Source organism: Gorilla gorilla, chromosome 2, assembly GCF_029281585.2.
Source record: "Gorilla gorilla gorilla isolate KB3781 chromosome 2, NHGRI_mGorGor1-v2.1_pri, whole genome shotgun sequence".
Lineage (NCBI taxonomy): Eukaryota > Metazoa > Chordata > Mammalia > Primates > Hominidae > Gorilla > Gorilla gorilla.
The window spans coordinates 21,979,991-22,002,209 of NC_086017.1; the positions used below are offsets into that span (position 1 = coordinate 21,979,991).

The 22,219-nt window shown below is 46.4% G+C and overlaps 1 protein-coding gene across 1 annotated transcript in view; it reads left to right on the forward strand.

Moving 5' to 3' along the window:
• SYN2 (synapsin II) overlaps nucleotides 1-22,219 on the forward strand; it is a 180,937-nt gene that overhangs the window by 155,405 nt on the left and 3,313 nt on the right. The window contains exons 8-12 of the mRNA XM_031009280.3: nucleotides 1,436-1,510; nucleotides 2,577-2,679; nucleotides 3,956-4,105; nucleotides 17,476-17,536; nucleotides 21,516-21,762. Of these exons, the coding sequence (XP_030865140.2) occupies nucleotides 1,436-1,510; nucleotides 2,577-2,679; nucleotides 3,956-4,105; nucleotides 17,476-17,536; nucleotides 21,516-21,762 (636 nt within the window). The remainder of the gene's footprint in view (nucleotides 1-1,435; nucleotides 1,511-2,576; nucleotides 2,680-3,955; nucleotides 4,106-17,475; nucleotides 17,537-21,515; nucleotides 21,763-22,219) is intronic.

Below are 22,219 nucleotides of genomic sequence, written 5' to 3' on the forward strand. Positions count from 1 at the left end.
TGTTTCTACTCAGGTTTTGCCAGCCACTCAGTAGTTTGTTTCTTTGCCTTTCCTGAATTAGGTAGTGGAGTGTAGGGAAAAGCACATCATGTGAGGAAACCAAGATTCCTGGACTTTTATCTCATACCTATTTGGACTAGATACATAATCTCGGAGAAGTCCTCTAACCTTTCTGAGTCTTACTCTTATCTGACAAGCAGGGGCAAGAATTTCAGCCTGCTCACAACAGGGGGTTTGAAATGAGGGGTTTGGTGAGGAGGCACCTTAGAAAGCAGTCAGTACTGTCCAAGTATAAGGACTGTTGTGACCCTGTTCGTTAACTCATGGGGCCACCTCGTGGTTCTGAAAAATGAGCCATATATCTAGGTTCCTCAGTGTCTGAAATCAGATCTCTGGGGAGGACACTCTCTAACAGTATTGAATGATAAGGGCAGTATATGAGGGGCTCTGTCGACAGTGTAAGCAGGACTCTTCTGTCCCCTAGGCTATCTCCTTCCTCTTGACTGTGTCTGGATGAAGGCTGATAATTAAAAATACATATTTTGAGTGTTTATAGTTAATTTAAACCTGTATCAATTGGTCTTTCTGACAGCCCTGTGTTAACAGATAACAGGCTCAGAGGGGTGAAATGACTCTATGAAGGTCACCCAGCCCATCAAGAGCAAATCCAGAACCAGAAACCAAGTAATCCACCTCCTATTTAGTCTAAGACTAGTTGACACCAACACATACTCATGGATGGAGGGTGCCGTGAGCACAGCAGAGAAGAAGCTGATGGCTTGATGCCATCGGCTCCATTTGGCAGACAAGGCAACTTAACCCTGAAGAGTTAATTGACTTCCCCAGAGTCACATTGCTAATATTATAGTGGCCTTCAGAAGTTAATAATGAATGAGTGAGTGAGCCAGTAAAGAAGATATTGGAAGATATTCATAAAGAACCCTGCGGGAGTTTCAGGATTGATGGAATTCAGTTTGTATGTATCAAGTCAGTATAGATACTGAATGGGTAGGCGTCTGGGAACACAAGACACGATATGTGCCTTCAAGTGGTTTTCAGACTTGTGGAAAAATCTAAGCTTAAGACTCAGATCAAATAACTAAAATAAAAAGTAGATTTAAGATTGAAAATCAGGCAGAAGCAAAGTCCTGTAGAAGTTCTAAGGACAGTGAAAGGTCATCCGGTTGAGAGACCAGGGAAGGCTCTGTGGAGCCAGAGCTGTCTGGGCAAGACCCTTGTAGAGAGGAGGAGGGCATTGCAGGTGGGGATTTGGCAGAGGCACCCAGGCTCTAGGCTCAGCAGACAGACCCCTGGGCTACTTGTGGGAGAAGCAGGTGTGGAAAGCAACAGTGAGCTAAAATTCTGGAAAGTTTCATGCCCTCCTCTTGCTGGTGTGGCTCACTGCCTGTCCTATCCTGGTGGGATCTTGTTGCAGGAGGACATCGATCTCAGGGAACTGGAAGACGAACACTGGCTCTGCGATGCTGGAGCAGATCGCCATGTCAGACAGGTGAGTTGAGAGAAGGAGTCCAGTTTCCAGCCCAGTGAGAGGGAGGCTTCCTTAGATGAAGAAGTTTAGGAATTAAGCTCTGTCCAAAGGGAGTCATGGAGCAAACCGGACAGATAAAACACAAAAGGCCCAAGTATCCCATTTAACAAGATCAGGCAGGACTGATGATAGAGATAGATGATAGAGATAAAGACTGCACATACCATAGGTAAAAGCTTCCTGAGGCCTCACCAGAAGCAGATGCTGGCACCATGCTTTTTGTACAGTCTGCAGAACCATGAGCCAAAATAAACCTTTTTTTTTTTATAATTACCTAGCCTCAGGTATTCCTTTATAGCAACACAAAACAGACTAATCAAGGAGTGAGGTGTTGCTATAAAGATAGTTGAAAATGTGGAATTGGCTTTGGAACTGGGTAAGAGGCAGAGGTTAGAAGAGTTTGAAGGGCTCAGAAGAAGACAGGAAGCCAAGGGAAAGTTCAGAACTTCTTAGAGACTGGTTAAGTGGTTGTGACCAAAATGCTGATGAAAATATGGACGGAGAAGGCCAGGCTAACAGGTCTCAGATGGAAATAAGGAACTTGTTGGGAACTGAAGCAAAGGTCACCCTTGCCACTCCATAGCAAAGAACTTGGCTGCATTGTGTCCATGCCCTAGGGATTTATGGAAGGCTGAATTTAGGACTGATGACCTAGAGTATCTGGTGGAAGAAGTTTCTAAGCAGCAAGTGGTCAAGAAGTAGCATGACTTCTTCTAACAGCCTATGGGAAAAGACTGTACATACCATAGAAGCTCCAAGAAAGGAGTAATTGGCATGGGCTGGAATAGCCAAGGAGGCCGTCTAGATATGGTGAGAACTGCTTTGGGCCTGCAAAAATGGGTAGAATCTGGAAAACAGATAGAGGAGGGCACTGTAAATAAGGGTATGTGCTTGATACAGGTAGATGGAGGGAGCAGTGGGGATGGGAGGTGGGAGAGATGGAGACAGCAAGGAGAGCCTGACCGGCAAGCAAGCTTTGTGGTGAGCGAATTGCCCCAGCTTCAGGACACCTTCCCATCACCTCCAGGTACAAACTGTGGGTGGACACCTGCTCTGAGATGTTTGGCGGCCTGGACATCTGTGCCGTCAAAGCTGTACATGGCAAAGATGGGAAAGACTACATTTTTGAGGTAAGTCTGGACCAAGCAGTAAGAGGTAACTCCTAAGGCTTAAGAACTGTGTGGGCAGCTCAGACTGCCTTTAATTTGGAGTCTCCTGAACCATGGAAATGTTCTAGCAAGATCAGTGGGTAGCTATTGTTTCTAACCTGCTAGGCTGACCCACGCCATGGGTAAAAGATGTTGGATATGGGTTGATGGGATCCTAGCCATTCCTCTGGGAAGACTGTGGTGATGTTACCATTCTCTGTCTCAGAAAGCCACCCTTGGGAGTCATTCTGTCCAACCTGCTCATTTTACAGGTGAGGAAACTGAGGCCTAACACCATGAGCATGTGCCCAAGACCACAGGGTGAATCAGTGTCTCAGCCGGGCACCAGATGCAGGAGATTCTTCTTAGTGTCTCTCTGAGCCTTGGAGACACTACTCAGCCTGGTCCTCTAACACAACTTTGCTGACTCCCTTTTCCTGTTGTAAAGGAAAGCCAGTGGCAGTATGAATCCTTCACACACATTCCTACCCAATCTGGCTGGGAGCAGGAAAGGCTCCTTACTAGGAGTTGGTGGTATTTCCAGGATATTGGTGTCAGGAGCCCAAAGTAGGCTTCAAATTCAGAATCTATCTCATTTCCTGCATGGTCTATAACCTTCTAAATGGTCACACCTCTCCTCGCTAGGTGGGCCTCTGTTTTCTCATCCATAATTGAGAAAGTTGGACTATGGAGTCTATGAGGCAGACACTTTCTAAAGGAGGAAAACATTGATCTGAGCCTTGAGGTACAGGAAGAATCAGGATTGGTGGTGAAAAGGGAGGGCATCCCAGTTCAGGTACAAAGGGATGAACCTGGTCATTTAGTGAGCAGAGCGTGCTTGGAGACAGAGATTCTGTGGGTGAAAAGTAACAGAGATGAAAAGCACATGCTCCTAATCAGAGATTTAAGGGGATGCCTTTCACATCTACCTGCTCCCCTGCCTGCAAACTTTTGCGCCCTGAGGCTCTACCCTCTCCTTGCTTTCTACCTCTTCTGGCTACCTTCATCCAGCAATTTTCGGTCTCACTGAGCCCTGGCACAGGTAAAGCTTGGGGAAAAGACCTGAGGCAAAGGTTTGTAGAAGGAAGGGACAAAGATCCTATTTCTGCAAATGATCACACTTCCAGCTGAAGACAAGAACTCCTGCTTCATCTCCAGTCCATCTCTGCTGGCTTAATTCCTACCCATTCTGAAAGATTGTACCAGGCCTTCTATGTTTCCAGACCCCTTTCCTCACCTGGGACACATCTCCCACCAGGTCATGGACTGTAGCATGCCACTGATTGGGGAACATCAGGTGGAGGACAGGCAACTCATCACCGAACTCGTCATCAGCAAGATGAACCAGCTGCTGTCCAGGACTCCTGCCCTGTCTCCTCAGAGACCCCTAACAACCCAGCAGCCACAGGTAAGCAGCTAGAAAGAGATATAGCAGAGCCAAGAACCATTCCCAAGCCCACTGCTCTAGATGTTGGTGGCTAAAGAATGGAGTACAGGCCAGATGCCCACAGGCCTAAATGGGATCTAAGGAGACATCTCCCTCTTCCTTCCCTTCCCTTTACCCTGGAGGCCTGATTATCTTTCACCACCCCTTATAAGGGCCTTCTCAGCAATCTGCAATATCAATTATATAATTAACCAGAGGAGCACTGGTTCCCTTTCCTCTGAACCTGAAGTCTCCAGGGAACCAGAGCCAGTTTCTCCTGGGACTCAGGATGCTCCCGTTTTTAAAGTGAGAGGTATTTGAGGAAGAGCTGGGTCACATCACTTACTGTCTATTCACTGCTTCACTGTGTTGAGCCTGCTATCTTCGTAAATAAGGAAGCCTCTTTCTGAGAAATGTGCTGGTCTGGAAAGGGGAGAGTCAGGTCCCTCATTCTGGGAGAGAGTGACAAGGCAAAACTCAAATTAGAAATCTTTCTTTCCTAAGAGAGAAGTGGCCTTCTTCAGTTGGCTGTAGTGCATGACTCATGGCCAATCACACTCATGGCAACAGCATTCCAGCTGCGGGTCTAGTGGGAAATCCACACTAAAGTTTTGTGAAACATCAGGTCCTGTGGCAGGGAAAGGTCTTTATTCCCATGCAAGAGGTATCTCATCTTTCAAAAGTATCCCCAAACTCCACTAAATGTTTATACTATGAAATGGGAAGAACTTGGGACAATGAATCAAAAACTGAATCTTAAGTCTAGCTCTTCCTCTAAATAGCTGTGTAAGTTTGCAGGGAAATGACTAGCCTTTCTTGGTCTCGAGTTTTTTTATTTATTAATGAGAATTCTCTCGGATATCTTTCCTTCAAAATCCAACTTTAAACAGTTAGGGAGGTAGAATAGAATAGTGATTCAGAGTGTGGACTTTGAAGTGAGAACTACCCAAATTTGAATCTGAGACTCTCCATTTATTAGCTTTGTGACCAGCACATAAAACAGCGTATCAATTGATAAGTCAGTTCTCTCTCTGGATCTCAAGTTTCCCCACTGATATCTAGAGACCTTTTGTGCTCTGAAAATTTCTTTGAGTAGAATACTTTCGTCTTCACTGATCCTGATAAATGGGAACTTCTGGGCTAATAAATGTGGACCCTGACTCTTTCTGGGTATCTGAGCTGAGAATAGCCCTGTATGGTGGGATGTTATATATTAGCTCTTATGAGTGTTTTAGTTACTAGAGAATCACAGTAGGGTAACTAGGAAAACAAAAGTTAATTGCCTGTTAGAGATAAAAACCCACTATTTAATTACTATATTTAGAGATGATAAAAAGATTTTTATGGTTAAAAAAATATCAGGCCTATGATGAGATTTTATGATTTTGTAAATGTGATGGAATCAAGATATTTGAATCCTAGTTCTGACTTTTAGTCCACACTAGATTATGAGAGAGAATCTGTGAACCAGGTTACTGCTTGTCCCTGCTCTAGCAGAAGAGTGACAAGTAGTCCCTTCTTCCCTTTAATACGGAGAAAAACAGAGAACATCTGGTAGTATCTTAAAGAATTTATGACAGGGTAAGAGAACCTGACATTACCCAGACAGAATGGGCTGCTCTGGGATTCTGTGAAGGGCCCTTAAGTACTTAACAAAAGTGTAAACTTTCATGGCCTTCTACAAGGAAAGTCATTCTGAACTAAAGTAAAGGCCATGCTAAGAGTCAGGAGACCTGCATTTAGCCCTGTCCTTGCCACTGCTTCACCAGGTGACCTTGGGTAGGTTTATTCCCATTTCGGTGCCTCAGCATCTTTGTGTGTAAAATTAAAGGTTGAACACACTAAGACACTTTTAGCAAGACAATCCATATTATACAAAAATGGTATCTAAAGTATAAAAGTTAAGCAGAGAGATAATTTATAGAACAAAATTTTCTACCCCACAAAAAGCATTAGCCCTTCTTTGGTATAAGCCCCTTATTTTATAAACATTAAATGTTGTAGCTTAAACATTTTGTAAGAGAAATCTACAATGTGTCAGAGTCAAGGCAGAAAACATAGCAAAGAATAAGCTCCCTAAATATAGCATCTCTTGCAGAAATTCCTTGTAGCAAAGTCAGTTTGACTCAAGGATAAGCTTTTCTTTGCTCAACCTTACATTCATATCCAAAGGATATTGTGGAATGCATACCATGCTGAGAGTCAGGACACACAAGGGCTAATCCTCACTCTGCTATAACATTATGTGACCTTGGGCAAGTTACTTCCCATCTCTAGACCTCTGTTTCCTCACCTATAAAATGGAGTTGAATTAGATGATGTCTAGATCCCTTTCAATTCTAAGGCCACATAATACCTGGAGTTAGCCAAACTGCTAAGTCTGAAAGCACAATTCTCCATAAGACCCTCACTCCTAACATCACCTGAAAGTTCAGGAAGTTCCTAAAACCACTCTCAAGTTTGACAGTTCTCTGGAAGAACTCACAGAACTCACTGAAAGCTATTATACTCACAGTTACAGTATATTATGGGGAACGGATACAGATCAAAACTAAGCCAAAGGAAGATGTGTAGAGCAGAATTTGGGAGGGTTTCAAACACAAAACTTCGATTAGTTAGGACTCATGATTCATTCCCCTCCTGGCTTTGATATGTGACAATATGCATAGAGGATTAACAACAAGGAAAGCTCCTCTGAGCTTCAGTGTTCACAGTTTTTATTGGGGCTTCATGATGTAGGCATGACTGGTTGATCACCTGGTTGAACTCAGCCTCTGGCTTCTCCCTCCTTGGAGGTCAGAATAATACCATGTGGCCTGAGGGGCCCACTGTGAGTGACAAAGACACTCCTATCACTCCAGAAACTCCAAGAATGTAGCGGTTACTTCCGAGGAGCCAAAGACGAAGGCCAGAATTCTCTTGGGGAAAAGCCAAATTCTTTACTATACACATGATTAACTTAATATAGCAAATGTTTCTCAAATACTTTCAGCCCATGTGGGCAAGGACTATGCCTTATTGATCTGCATTTCCATTGACTAACATGGAAATGCAGAGTGTGTGCTTAAAATTAGTTAATAGCCTTAGGACTTAAAGTTGCTGTCCAAAAGGTTTATATTCTAAATTGAAATAATGATTGAATTCACAGAGGTCATCACCATTTCTCAGATGGTATCTTCTGGTAACCTCTATTAGCTTCCTCCTGAGCCTTGTGCCTTCACCTCAGGCCACCCAGAAGGCAGAAGACACCCAACAGTTGGCCACACTTGTCAAAATGCCACAACTTGAGCTTAAAGCCATGACCGTACTGGTCATATTCCCACCTCCCATTTCTTCTAGATAATAGCACATTTTCTTTGGTTAAATTTGAGCAGACATTTCAGCCCTCATGAGACCAGGACTATGGAGCTGTCAAACTAGATTACCTTTGTGTCCCTGCTATCACATCCACCCACTTATCTGCACCTCCACCCACATGAATCTGCTCTAAGGCTCACCCTCCACTTGTGACCTAGATTCCATCACCTTTTTGTTTTCAAGTATCTGCTTTCTTCTCCACCATCAATTTCTCTTTTTCCAAAAGATTATTGGAAAGTTGTTTTAGCCACCGTCTCCCTTTTACCACATTTTCTCTCCTATCCTCTCTAGTCAGCATCCCGCTCCAACCATCCCACTGAAATTGCCCTTGTCAAAGTCACCTCCATGAGGCCAGATGCAGTGACTCACGTCTGTAATCCCAGCACTCTAGGAGGCCGAGGCAGGTAGATCACGAGGTCAGGAGTTCGAGACCAGCCTGGCCAATATGGTGAAACCCCGTCTCTACTAAAAATACAAAAATTAGCTGGGCGTGGTGGCAGGTGTCTGTAATCCCAGCTACTTGGGAGGCTGAGGCAGGAGAATCACTTGAACCCGGGAAGCAGAGGTTGCAGTGAGCCGAGATTGTACCACTGCACCTGGGTGACAGAGCAGGACTGTGTCTCAAAAAGGAAAAGTCATCTCCATGTCACTGAGTCCAGTGGTCACTTTTGTTCCTATCTTACAGACTTTTCAGTAGCATTTGACGCAGCTGACTACTCCCTCCTCTAAACACTATTTTCTAGGCCCCTGAGGCCCCCCCCGCCCATCGCTTGGTTTTCATTCTACATCATTGGCTTCCCCTTCTTGGCCTCCTTTGCTGATTCTTCCACTTCTGTTGAGTGTCTAAACATCAGTGCCCCAGAACTTGGTCAACGTACATTTGTTGGTGGTCTTGGCCAGCCTGTATCTATCTCCTGCCCTGACCACCCCTTCAAACTCGAGACTCACATTTCTAACTCTTGCTTGACATCCTTACTTGCATATCTTAAAGGCACCCTAAATATAACACAGCCAAAGCAGAACTCTAGTTTTTCCCCTTAATCCTGTCCCCCCAACATTGTTTTTCCCTAGCAATTTATGTAGGCCCCTACCTGCCTCTTTCCCTTGTACTATCCTAACTATTGCTCACTGTGCCCTAGCCACACTGGTAAGGGCCTTTGTATTAGGCTGTGCTCTCTCTCTGAAATGCTCTTTCTTCTTAGTTTTGCATTTTTTTTGAGACAGAGTCTTGCTCTGTCACCAGGCTGGAGTGTGGTGGTGCATCTCAGCTCACTGCCACCACCGCCTCCCGGGTTCAAGCGATTCCCCTGCCTCAGCCTCCCGAATAGCTGGGATTACAGGCACGCACCACCACGCCCGGCTAATTTTTTGTATTTTAGTAGAGACGGGATTTCACCATGTTGGCCAAGATGGTCTCGATCTCCTGACCTCATGATCCGCCCACCTTGGCCTCCCAAACTGTTGGGATTACAGGCGTGAGCCACCGCGCCCAGCCATAACTGGCTTTTGCTTAACAGTATAACTGATACTTCCTCAACTATCCAATCCAAAGCTGCCACCTACTCGCTGGCTACCACCTCTCCCTTCTTTAATTTTCTGCATAGCACTTACTATCAGTTGAGATTATTCTTGTCTATTTAATTGTCTGTTCTACTAAAATGTAAGATTCTCAAGAGTACAGACTTGTTTATGGCTATATCTTTAGGGCCACCGTATCTAGCACCTAGTAGCCATTAAATACATCAAGGGTGTACCAAGGGGAGGCAGGTGAGAGTGGTTTGCCCAGGTGCAATCAGTTGGCTATAGAAAATTTTTAAAATAACAAAACTAAGTTGGCCTGCTTTTTATTATCAACATATGATAGCAATTCTATACAAATGACATTGATAAAATACTCTTCCCACCAAGCAAACCACTCCTGCCCCACTCCCTTTGATGTGCCATTGTAATACATATTTGTTGAGTGAGTTCACCATTTGGAAGAGGCATCTTTAATAGCCCTATCAGCCTGTTGGATTGATGTCAGGATCCTTTGGATAATCTTGGCAGTGTGCAAGTGGAAAGGATGTGAACCGAGGAACATTACCTGCATCCCAGCCATGACTTTGCATGGCCAGCTCAGCCCTTAGGTGTTGTCACTGACTTGCTCACAGGCATTGTCACCATTCCTCACAGGCACCTCTTGCTGGCCTCTTTCTTCTATGGCTATGGAAGCTCAGGCTGAAAGAGCTTCTGGTCTGAGTCATAAGCCCTAGGAGCTGCTCCTGCCCAGAATTCTAGACCAAGACCGGGACAGACTTGTGGCTAGCCACTTGTCTACCCTTCTCTGTTTCTCCTTCTCTATCATTGTCCTTAGCTCCACCATTAGTGCTTTCATTTATTTGATTCTAGAGGAACACCTAAAGTGGGGACAGGGAGCTGGGGCTTGGGGTGAGGATGGTGATTAGAGGGCACACCTTACCTCTAGCCTGGGATGGATTAATTATAGAAAGCAAAGAGCAAAGACATGGTGGTGGGCCCGAGCCAGCTGCAGTACACATTTCAAAGGAATAGAGGAAGGGGCATAAGAAGCACTGGCCATGTCACCAAGAGCAGGGAGGTGAGTGGCAAAGCCTGATCTGGTTGATGACAGCTTGGCCTCAGCCTGGCCAGACTGCCAGCTTGCGGGCTGCTGTGAGGGTCAGCAGCAGCAACTGACCCTCTGTACATGGACTCTGAAATGCTTTAGGGAGACTGTTCTCGAGGTGGCAGTGACACCTGGTGGTCACTCATGGCCAAAGCCTCCAGGCTCTATACCTGCAGAGTCTCTTCCCTGTACCACTGCCTTCCCACCACCCCTCCTACACATTCACTGACTTTTGGGGTCTCTTGTCCAGGATCTGAGCTGGGCCTTGCATCCTAGAGCTCTGATGAGGTGTGGGCTGCTCCTCAGACTCCCAGGAAACAGGCAGAGAACTTCAGGGGGACAGAGCTTTCAGGCCATGCCAGTAGAGATGGCATCTGGTCCTCTCCTTCCTGTGGCTAATGTTTTTTTCATTTCTCATTATACTGGTTCCACTCTTTTTATTTTCCTGTAAAATTCTCCAGAGCCAGAAGGCTGAATTGCTCATGCAGGAATTTCAGACACTGACGGGCTGAGGTGGGAACTGGTCTCTCTTCAGTGCCCCTCATTGATGCCACAGAGCTGGCTTCCCATTTGGCTGGTGGGTTAGACCCATGGGGAATGATTCTAAGATTTATTCTTTGGAAGCATTCATATACATTTGGTGTCCAGAATGAAAATGAACCTCTTCTCCTACCCTGAGCTGATCAGAGCACATCTGAAATGTTTCCAGTCTGAGGGTCACAGTATAACAAGGACAAACTCTAACTCCAATCAGAATGTGCTCAGAGGAGAGAAACCAGGAGGTTGAGGCATTTGGCAAATCTATGCTATGAGTAAAAGTTAAAGGAATTGCAGTTGAATAGCAGACATCTCAATGAGTGCATTAATTAATATATTTAGCTCTCTGATGCTGCCATGGAGTAGAACTGATTCCAAAAGGCAAATCTGTTAGCAGACAGGTTTTGACCCAGTGTAGGGAGTAAACTCTCTAACACTCAGAAACGGCATGCGGCTGCCACATTGTTGCTGATGTTCAAGCAGGAGCAGGATGAGCAGCTTGTAAGGTACATGGTGAAAGGGGAGGGCTGGGGACTGGGGCTGTTGGAGCAGGTAACTTATAAAATCTCCTTCCAAGCCTGACATGCTGAGATCCAGACTGTGTACAGCCATGGGACCTGGAAAAGGCTGTGATGAGAATTCAGAATTGAAGGACTGAGGCTGAATAACCTTTGGTGTCTGGTGGGACATTCTACCAGTCCTTTTTTGTACTGGTTCTCTGGTATGAAGAGAAACAGAAAACATTTCCAGCTAGGTTTTTCTAGCCACAAAGGCTCTGAAACAAGCTTGTCTAACCTGCAGCCCAGGATGGCTTTGAATGCGTCCCAATGCAAATTCATAAACTTCCTTAAAACATTATGAGATATTTTGCAATTTTTTTAGCTTATCAGCCATTGTTAGTGTTAGTGTATGTGTGGCCCAAGACAGTTCTTCTCCCAGTGTGGCCCATGAAAGCCAAAAGATTAGCCACCCCTCTTCTAAAATATGAGGTCTCCTGAGTGCAAGAAGACCAAGCCAAAGAAGGGGTTTCTTCACTCTGAGAAGTGGAGTCTAAAGGGCTGTCCAGTTAGGGAGGGGTCTCTGATCCCCGGCATGGGACTAACAGGGCTTCACTTGAGCTTAGAAGAGGTAAATTTAGGACAAATGAAAGGCCTTCCTGCTTCCCACAGCAGGAATGGCTTTAGCAAATTTCTTCCCCAGTGAGTATAAGCTGAGAATGTGAGGAGATTTGGGGCAGGTTCAGATAAAGCCACTAGTGACTAGATCCCTTAACAGACTATTAAGAGAAACTAACTATTCTGGGACTGTCTTAACTTTTCAGGGACATCTTTAATCATTTGAAGCTGACATTCTGACCTTGAGTGACCTGCCCCTCAGTGCCCCCAGAAGACTCAGGGACTGCCCCCATGGGATATTTCTTGGGTCCTAGGTTATGGGAGGGCCCCACTCCAGGAGATGAGCTCTGCAAGCAGAGAAGCAACTCCCCCCAGGAGGGAAGGAGAAGCGGCTTATCCCTGGGCACCTTTTAGAACCTTTCAGAGGAAGGAAGGTGGGCGCTGGTGACTGCAGGGGCAAGCCCAGAAAGATCCCAAGGTGCCTCAAAACATGCGGTCCCCTTTGCACCGACTAAACCTACAACCTCCCGACCACATTCTTTCCCGCTGCCTCATTCTCCCTGGGGTCCTAGACCAGGGAGCGGGGCCTGGGGGAGCTGATCAGAATAGTTCTGTGGCGTGTCCGGCAAGGAGCTTGGCCTGGCCTCTTTCCTGGGGCCAGACCCTGGGACCCTTTCCCAATTTCCTGTCTCAGATATGCTGAGCAAGCACAGGCCTTCCTCCTTGGTTGGGGCAGCTGGTCTCAGGCCAACAGCTCACAAGTGTTGAGTCACTCAATGTCTTTCCTTCCTCAACTTTCCATCCTGCTGGGACTTCAGGAGCTCCTTTCTCCAGTTTGTCTGCTGAAAGCCACAGGATGGCATTTTAAAGTTGCCTTTGACAAAAACCCACAAACCCTCATCCATGGGCTTGGTTTCTGTCACAGGCCAGTGATTTCCTTTCCAATCATCTCAAGAGCTAATATTTACCATTTCTGCAAGGACCTTGCTGGAACTAAGCAATATACAGAAGGCATGGTATAACCCAGACCAGAATTCCCTACACATGAAACTGCTATGCATCAGGTGACAGGAAACCACACAACAATATCTTCTCCACTGATGCACGAAATTCTAACATTAGACCTCCCTTCCTTTGGATTGATATTTAAATAATAATAGGATGCTCACTTACATTGCCTAACACTTTACAGTTTACAAAGCACACTCTTTAGTTTAAGGCTAACAATCCTTATTTAAGATGTCATGGGCTGGCAAATGTATCTTTGTTTCACATATCAGCAAAGAGAAGGCAACTGCCTTGCCCAAGGTCACACAGCTGCTAAGCAGGAGAGCTGGATCTTCTGGGCCCCAATTCAGGGAGTTCTCCACAATACTGTGCACCATGCCCTTTTGGTGCTCCCACATCAGCAGAGGGGAAGGTAAGAATGGAATGAGCTGGGCATTTGTGATTCTATATCTCTATGTAAGGAAAACCCTTGCATTCCTCCCTTAACAAGTGGTGGACCTACCAACCTGGAGGAGTCTTGAGCTTCACCAGCTCTCTCCTTCCTCCCTGGCTTCTCTGATCACTAAGCCCAGTAGATTCAGCGTAGCAGGATACCAGCCCAATTAGCTTTGATGGAAGCAGCACACTCTCCTTGCCAAGCTCCTGAAAGCCTATACCTGCAAGACATCTCTGCACAGGCCCAATAACCCTAGGGTCTTGCTGAGTTCAAGACTCTGTAGCTGGTCCAGGCTGGTCTGGAACTCTGTAGCTAAGAAGGGATTGTCTCAGTTCTCACACACCGGAAGAACTGAAAAAAAAAAAAAAAAAGCATAAACGAATTCATGGAAGCCTAGAGCCAGAAGGGCCTGTAGAAGTCATGTGCCTGCAGCTACATGAGCCCCCCTGACCAGAGTTTGTCCAAGCACTGCTGAAATACCTCTCATGCCAGGAAGCTCATTACTACCCAAGCCAGCCCTTGACACTATTCAGATTTATATTTGACTAATTTCAGTCTTCTACTAAGCCCTAGGTGCTTCCATGGTTACCTCATTTATACCATTTGGGAAACTGTGACTCAGGATAAGTAACTTGCCCAAAGTCACATGTGTAAAGTTGTCATTTTGAGACTTCTCACCATCCTATTTGCTCCATGTACCCATGTTTTTCTGCTAGCATCACCCTTAAGAGGTGGCCAGAACTGGTTGCAGTGCTCTCTCATGAGGCTTGATCAGCCAAAAGAACAGTGGTCCTATCACTTCCCCTTGTCAAGACACAGACATACCTCCAGCTGCATCCAATTTTTGGCAGCATCATTACAGACTGACACCCTTTGAGCCTATTGTCACTCTGTAAACCCAAGGTTGTTTGGGGTTTATTATTTATTTATATATTTTTTTAAGACGGGGTCTCACTGTTGCCTAGACTGGAATGCAGTGGCGTGATCCTGGCTCACTGCAGCATCCACCTCCCAGGCTCAAGCTATCCTCTTGCCACAGCCCTCTGGGTAGCTGGGACTATAAGCACATGCCACCATGCCCACCTAATTTTTGTATTTTTTGTAGAGACAGCGTTTCATCATGTTATCCAGGTTGGTCTCAAACTCCTGGGCTCAAGTGATCCACGCACCTCGGCCTCCCACAGTGTTGGGATTACAGGCGTGAGCCGCACCCAGCTGGGTTTTTTTTTTTTTATGCTACTATAAGGTCATTTATTCCCCTTCCATTTTGTGTACAGCTAGGCACAAGCACTGAACTTCACATTCTTACCTGTTTGAATCAATCCAACTTCCTGAGGAAAACTGCCTCTCAGTCTGGCCATGAGTTCCTGCTGTGGGCTGGCTCCATGCCAGCCTTCGGCAGTGACGCCAGAGTGGCCAGACTTCTGTGGAATTCGGCATCCCAGGATGCTCTGGGTGACTGGAAACAGATCCCATGGTAGCCAAGCCCCACAGGGAATAGGCCTGGAGCCCCTAGTAGACAGCAGGCTTGTAGGTGGAGCCAGGGTGTCTCAGCCTGGCAAGGGACAGTCCTTGGGAATTCTCCTCCCCGCCTCCCGTAGCCCCTGAGAAGTCTTCCATACACAATCTCAGCGGAGCCGGGGCCAAGAGAAGCTTCCTAGGCGCCATCAAGGGTGGCCAAAGCATATTCCCAGGCTCCGGCCCAAAGGACTGCCTCTGGGAGCTCTTCCTCTCAAGCCTGGAGAAGGGCACTTCTGGGCGTAGTTCATCCGTGGGTGTCTTACATGTATATTCCTATGGCTGAGGAAAGAAAAGGCCAGCCTACATGGTGTGATCACCCCTGTGAGCTCATCCTGTGTCTGGAGTTCTACCATTAAAGCTTAATCTATGGGATTTAAAACGTTTTCTTGGAATCATAGTTTCACAGGATTGGAAGGAACCTTAGCATTCATCCAGTCAATCTCATATTTAAAAAAGGAATATTATCTATGATGTCTTTGTCAGGTCATTCACTACCCACTATGTGAACACATACGTCTACCTCCCAAAACAGCCCATCTCACTATTTTTACAAAAGAAAGTTCTACTTGTAGGTGAAAGTCTGCCCAGAGCTTTTGTGCCCACTGGCCCTGGTTCTGCTCTTATGCCACATAGTCTTCTGTAACCCTCTCTGGGAATACCAATTCTCTGGGAGGAGAACATCGTAAGCTGCTCTTGGCCAACATTTGAAATGATGCATTGGGACCCTTCAGTAGTACTGGGCATGAGGCCCTGGGGGAGAGACCAGCGAGAGCCAGTCCAGTAGCTTCACAAACTGGGACTTTTTCTGTCCTTCACCTAAGTATCTGTCTCTGACCATGAGAGGCTGTGGTGTTGAAGGCATGGGCCAGACTAGAGAATGAACAGTAGAGGATCAGGCCTGGACTGAGCAGCTGTTTATGACATAAAGGAGGGAGAAGGCTAGAAAGGGCAAGCCCAGCCATGCTGAAGCAACCAGGAGTGCTGATGATACCTCATACGGTACTATGAGGTACAGGGAGAGAGTGCACAATAGTGCACCCATGTTACTTGGAACACAGTAAGCACGCCATAAATGTCAGCTCTAGGTGATTTAGAGAAGTTAAGAGACACAACTAGAAAAAAGGTTTAAGAGGTTAATAGGTAGCCCCAGAGAAGATAGATTGGAAAGAAAAAGATGAAAGAATTAGGAGACTATTCTAGCAAGAAATGATAAAGGCCTGACCAAAGTTAGTCCAGGGAAGATGGTGACTCAGATACCAGGAGGGAAAAGTGGAGGAGTCCTGAAGGCTGATGGGATGGAGTGGTTTCCAGCTGGCTTCCCGGGTATGGGTATTGTAGTGTCAGGCTCAGACTGTGCCTTATGGATCCCAAGAAGGTCCCCAGAGGAAGGGAAAGGAAGTAGTGTTCTCACTGTGACTTGTGGGGGTTGAGGGTTATGGTAGAATGGGCACTCTGATGTGGTGGCACTGAGGACATTTCAAAGGCCCCCCCCCAGCTGCTATCCCAAATCCTCTCAGTAGAACAGTTCCGAGTAATGAGGTTAAAAGACTGTGATACTGAGAAGGTAACACTTCCTGGCAGTGGAGCTGAAAACAGGCCATAATGGGCAGGGAGATAAATGGCCAGAATGGGATGCCCAGGGGAAATGGGGAGCAGGAGGAGAAGCAGCTTTATGTGGGAGTAGGGCTGAGGGGCACGTCAAAAGGGGAGAGGAGCACTGATGGTGAAGCGGGTGCTCACTGAGGACATGCTTGTTTTTAGCCACCGCCTTGCCTTGGAAGCCCCTCATTGACATCACCATTGGCGCACTTGGCAGGCTTTAGGCTTCACAGAACATTTCCCTTGTGCTGAACTCAGACTCCAAACGTTCACTGCCTCTAATACACGCATTAGACAAACTAAGTCGCACAGGTCTTTAATCCCGTCAGGGCATAATCAGAATCACGGCTGGGAGAGGGAGCATGGGATCGGAGCCATGCTGTTGGGTTAAGTGTAGTCATGCTGTTTGAGAGGGAAAAGCAGCCTGGCCTTGAGCGCTGTTACAAACATTAATGTCTTATTCCTTCCCTCTAAGGTAAGGAGGGTTCTGAGAAACAAATGACAACCCCTTTCTTTAAGTCCCTCCCTTTGGGAGTTCCCAGCCGAGTCCAAAGAGTGGATCTGATCTCCTGAGTCAGGCCTAGAACTGATCCCACTCCGGAGTTAACTCCAGATGAGAAGTGAGCCAAGCCTAGGCTAGTCACTAGGTCCGGCTGGGCGCAGGCATGCGCACACATACACTCCTCCCCTGCCCTCCTGCTCACCTGCCCCTAGAGCCACCTATAGTCCAACCCTGTCTCTGGGGTTTGGCATTGGCCCTCCCTTTCCTTTAGACAGCCAGGCCTGTACGTAGAAGTGGGAGCTGGACTTGGACAGGCACCAGAAAACCAGAAAAGAAACCAGGTGGTGCTAGAGGACGCAAAGCTTCTAGAAAGAATGAGTCTAAATGGAGGAAAATGAAAAAGGGGTTGAAGAGGTCTCAGGCATTGTTACCAGAGTGGCTCCAGACTGCCCACACTGCCCCAGCAACACCCGAGGCTGAGGATCCCCTTTAAAGTGTTTCTGGAGCAGCAGAAGCCTATGGCCAGATCCCACTGGATCCCACCAGGTCCCACCGGCTTCCACTGCGGACTTGCCATGGAGCCACGTGGTTTCTCTTTGGAATTCAGTGGCTTGGAGTTTTGTTTTTATCTCTTGCATTTTTGTCTTCCAGAGTGGAACACTTAAGGATCCGGACTCAAGCAAGACCCCACCTCAGCGGCCACCCCCTCAAGGTTGTTTACAGTATATTCTCGACTGTAATGGCATTGCAGTAGGGCCAAAACAAGTCCAAGCTTCTTAAAATGATTGGTAGTTAATTTTTCAAAGCAGAAATTTTAAGCCAAAAACAAACGAAAGGAAAGCGGGGAGGGGAAAACAGACCCTCCCACTGGTGCCGTTGCTGCGTTCTTTCAATGCTGACTGGACTGTGTTTTTCCTATGCAGTGTCAGCTCCTCTGTCTGGTTGTTTACCTGTTCCTGTTCGTGCTTGTAATGCTCACTTATGTTTTCTCTGTATAACTTGTGATTCCAGGGCTGTTTGTCAACAGTGTACAAAAGAATTGTGCCTCTCCCAAGTCCAGTGTGACTTTATCTTCTGGGTGGTTTGATAGTGTTTTTAAAAGTAATATATAATGTGGGGTGAAATGGGAGTAGGGGGGTGGACAGGGGAGAAAAGAAAACCCAACTCCTCTCCTCCCCCCAAGCTCAGTTAAATCCCCCACCTCCAACTTTCCCTCCACCAGTGTGCTTGGGATCTTCAATGAACTGTGCTTTTCGCTTTCTTTCTGCATGACTATTGTAACTAGATAGAACATTAAGAGATTTTCAAGATCTAACTTCCATAGCTTCATCCACTGAATTTGAAGGCATCCACCTTTTTCTCCATTTGCTAAAATTTGGTGCAGTTTGAGTTTATGTGAATAGGCTGGCTGTGCCTGTAGAGCTCTTGTGTTTTTAGTGATGACATGAAATACAAAGAACAAGCTATTTCCAGGAATGTGTTCTGTATTTTACATCCCAGTGTACCCTTTATTTTATTATTAACTAATTAGCTATGAGATTTTTTAAAAAATGGGGCCGCTGATGTGCAATATCGAAGTGAACCTGTGAGTATTTTGTGTGTGTTGATCTCAGTTGTTTCTTCATTGTTGCTGTTTCTGGATCCAGCCATGTGTACGCTTGTGTGGACCTGAGGCTGCTTTCTGTTCCCAAAGCTTGACCTGTGTACAGAGATAATTCCTTGGCAATGTTGGACATAGAATGCAGGGAGCTACTGAAGGTCTGTCAGGGATTTGTCCATTCTGCTCTTGGCCTCTCCTGAGGCATCATAATGGGAGACCAAATCAAAAATGTCCCATGTCACTTGAGTGGGTACACTGCCTACAGAACCTTGAGGTTGACTCCTGCTTCAGTTCTGAGCTGTTTACCACAGCCCTCCAGGGTCCAGAGATTGAGGAGCTTTCTCTTTCCTGGGAGGAACTGTCTCAGATTTAGCTTGTGTGTGTTTTGGACAGAGGCTCCACAGCGGTGGCTCTTGAGGAATCCTCACCAGTTTGTTCTCTTCCCTCTGACAAGCAGCACCTGAGCAGATGCTGAGGCAGTTCATTAAACCAGGCCTCAGCTTCAGTGCCTCATCTTGCATCTCCCGGCCAGGCTGGGAACGGGCACCAAGCAGCCGCCTCTAACAAACACCGTGGTCCCTGGAAGTTCATGCCAGCAGCTTGCCTTGGAGAAGAAATGCTGCTGGCTCTATTTTTACATTCCCTTCCACCTCTATACTGTCATGTCACCGTTCTGAACTCCCAGATCTGAGAAGGAACTAGTGTTGGTGGTATGTAACAAGAGTTACGTATCCAGGGGCTTGTGCCTTGGTCTCTCCTTTGATTGCTGGTAAATTCTGAGGCCACAGAGAAATGCATTGAGTGTGAATGTTGTCATCTGTAATCCCTCCCTCAGGTGATAATGGTAGTTGATCTGTTGTAAATATATACATATATGCATATTTGCACTTCCAGATGGGTTGCATAAGAATCAGGTCCTTAAATACCTCCCAATCTGATGAAATGATAGAAAAGAAAGTAACATTTCCCAGAATGGAGGAATACATTGTTTTATATTTTTGTCCAAGCGATGAGCTGATGGTGGTATTGCTTCTCTGCATGTTATCAGTGTGTACATCTGGTGCTTTTCATGTGTCATGTGTGAGCCACAAATGCAAAGTTGCCATTTGAATTTAGTCAGGCTACAGGGTGGTGTCAGTCAAGGTCTTTCAGGTGGGGGAGAAATTGGTTAGGGCTCCCACTGCCAAATACAAGCAGATAGCATAACCTGACTGTTATGTGCCCTCAGGCAGCATGCTTAGGGACAACTCTGTGGCCTGGGGGACATCTGTGTCACAGTATAGGATTGCCATTCAGGTGTTTTGTACCTATTTCTTTCCTGACGTTGTCCCCTTTTTTTGTACTGATCCAACTGGGAGAACCTCAGCCAATGCTGGAAGTATGATTGAAGTACCTCTCTTTTGTGACTCTTGTACAGCTTAATGTGCAATAAAGGAAAAGTTATATCTGTCTTCAGTGTTAAGTTGTAACGTTTCTGGCTATCCAAGTGTCTGCACAAATGGGAAAGCACTCAGGTTTCTGGTGCAAGAGACTGAGCTATTAACCTGTACTACCTTACAGGAAAATGCTAATGCAAATGATGCCAAACTTTGGAAATGGCAAAAGCTGGTTAATGTGAAATAATCTGCTAATCTATCATTTCCACTAGTTATTTGATTTGAATTTGGAGCTTCTTAAACCTGCAGAATTGCATTGATTTATGTATGTGTTTATTTCTCTGTAACTAACTCTGGTATTATTTGGTTAGATGATAAAGGGTATTCTGTGCCCTGTAGTGGGGAACTGAGCGGATAGTCATGGGTGCACAGTGGCATAGACATACAGTTCTGCCTCTCCAGAGGGTGCAGATGTTCTTGTGTTTCTTAAAAACTAAGTGATAATACAACTAGCTGGTGCTGAGTTTCTGTAAGTCCACTCCCTCCAGCAGGCCCGTGGATGTGGACTGTGGGATTGAGGCTGAGAGACTAGACCTTCCAGGGAAGTCGTGCATCATTTCCACTAGTCAGTAGGTGCTAATGGGGATGGCTTTTGATTTCTAAGCGTTGGGACCCTCCTCAGCAAACTCTAGGCAATCTGGTACCCCCTTAATGCCTGTCAACTCCCAGAGGAAGGAGGACCTTTTTCCTCTCCAGGCCACCAGATGGTTTTGTGTTTCATGCTGGGAGGAGGGTGTGCTGTTCCTTTTTAGGGTGGCTTTTATTTGCCAAATGGCACCCACAACATCCCCAGGGGAGAGTGGGGTTTGGATGTCTTGAGAATTCTACCACACATGGCTGAGAGGTTCATCCTCCTAGAACCCCTTGAGGATATTACTGAGAGGCAAAACAGTGCCTAGGAAGAATGGATTTCTCCTAGTTGTGGGCATGAGTTAATGCTAAAATGAAGCCCTGGTGGGGCATGGTGGGCCTGGTAATCAGACCCACGCAGGCTTGGAGCAGGACCAAGGGCAGCTCCATAAAACAGTATATGTCAGTGACCATCGAGGTGATCATAAGGTACGGAATACTTTTTGAAGAACTTGCTCAACCCTATTATCTTTGAAACACTACCCCTTAAAAGACAACTAAGACCAGGGCTTACACTTTTTAAAGTTTTATGTTTGGGAAAACCAAGACCCAGGGAAGTTTGGTGACTTGCTCAGGGAGTCACTGGTAGACTATTTCTGAGATCCAGTGCTCTCTCCACCGCACTCTCCTGCATCTGCCATGTGGAACTTGAGACTTCCCAATAAACCCTGGAGCAGGGTGGTCTGTGCCTGAGACACCTCTAGGGAGGAGGGGTGAGGACCCTGCATTCTAGGGCCCTCTGTGAGAGAGTGCGCCTCTGACGGGGCCGCTCGTCCCTGGTTCCTCCTTGTCCTGCTGACTGCTGCTGTGGCTGAGTTGCTCCGTTTCTGAGGAGAAGCACTTAGTGGCTATGTACAAGGATAGCTAACCAAGTACCCCCTTTAGGGCCCTTCAGAGACTCCAGCTTCTTGGAATAGAGCTTATCCTTTGGGTAATTAACTAACCACACCCTTTGAGGCATAAATTCTAATAAGGAAACATTTTTATATGGTTAAATTATGAAGTTTTTCTTGTACTGAACCTAGGGGGCCCTGGGCAACCCCAAGGAATGCAGCCCCCAGGCAAGGTGCTGCCTCCACGCCGGCTCCCCCCTGGACCATCACTGCCACCTTCCTCCTCTTCCTCCTCCTCTTCCTCCTCCTCCTCGGCTCCTCAGCGGCCGGGCGGCCCCACCACCCACGGAGATGCACCCTCCAGCAGCAGCTCCCTGGCAGAGGCCCAGCCACCCCTGGCTGCTCCACCACAGAAGCCCCAGCCTCACCCACAGCTCAAGTAAGAGACAACTCAGCAGCTCCTCCCTCCCCTCCTCCTACCCTTCTTGTGGGCCTTGGGCTCCAGAGCTGCTAGAAATCACCTTCAATCAGGTCTCCTCCTACAGATATTTTGTGATGGGATTTGGTTTTTTTTTTTTGTTAGTTTGTTTTTGGTTTGTGTGTGTGTGTGTGTGTGTGTTTGGTTAAAGGAGTGGTTAGGGTTCACTGGAGAAGGGAGGAAAGAGGGAAGTGAAAGTCTAAAGTTTAGCTAGAAATTCAACCCCCTTCCCTTTCTTCCTGGGAAGTGGCACTATGGCAGAGTCACTGTCCCTTCTCTAGTCTTGTACTAGCTTAAGGTTTTGGTTTGTTTATTTTAAACCCTGTCTCCCACTCTTTTTTCCATTCCTTTTCTTTGTGTATGTTTCTTTCTTTGTAAAAAAAAATTTTTTAATCTTTCTGCCTCTGACTCACAGTTC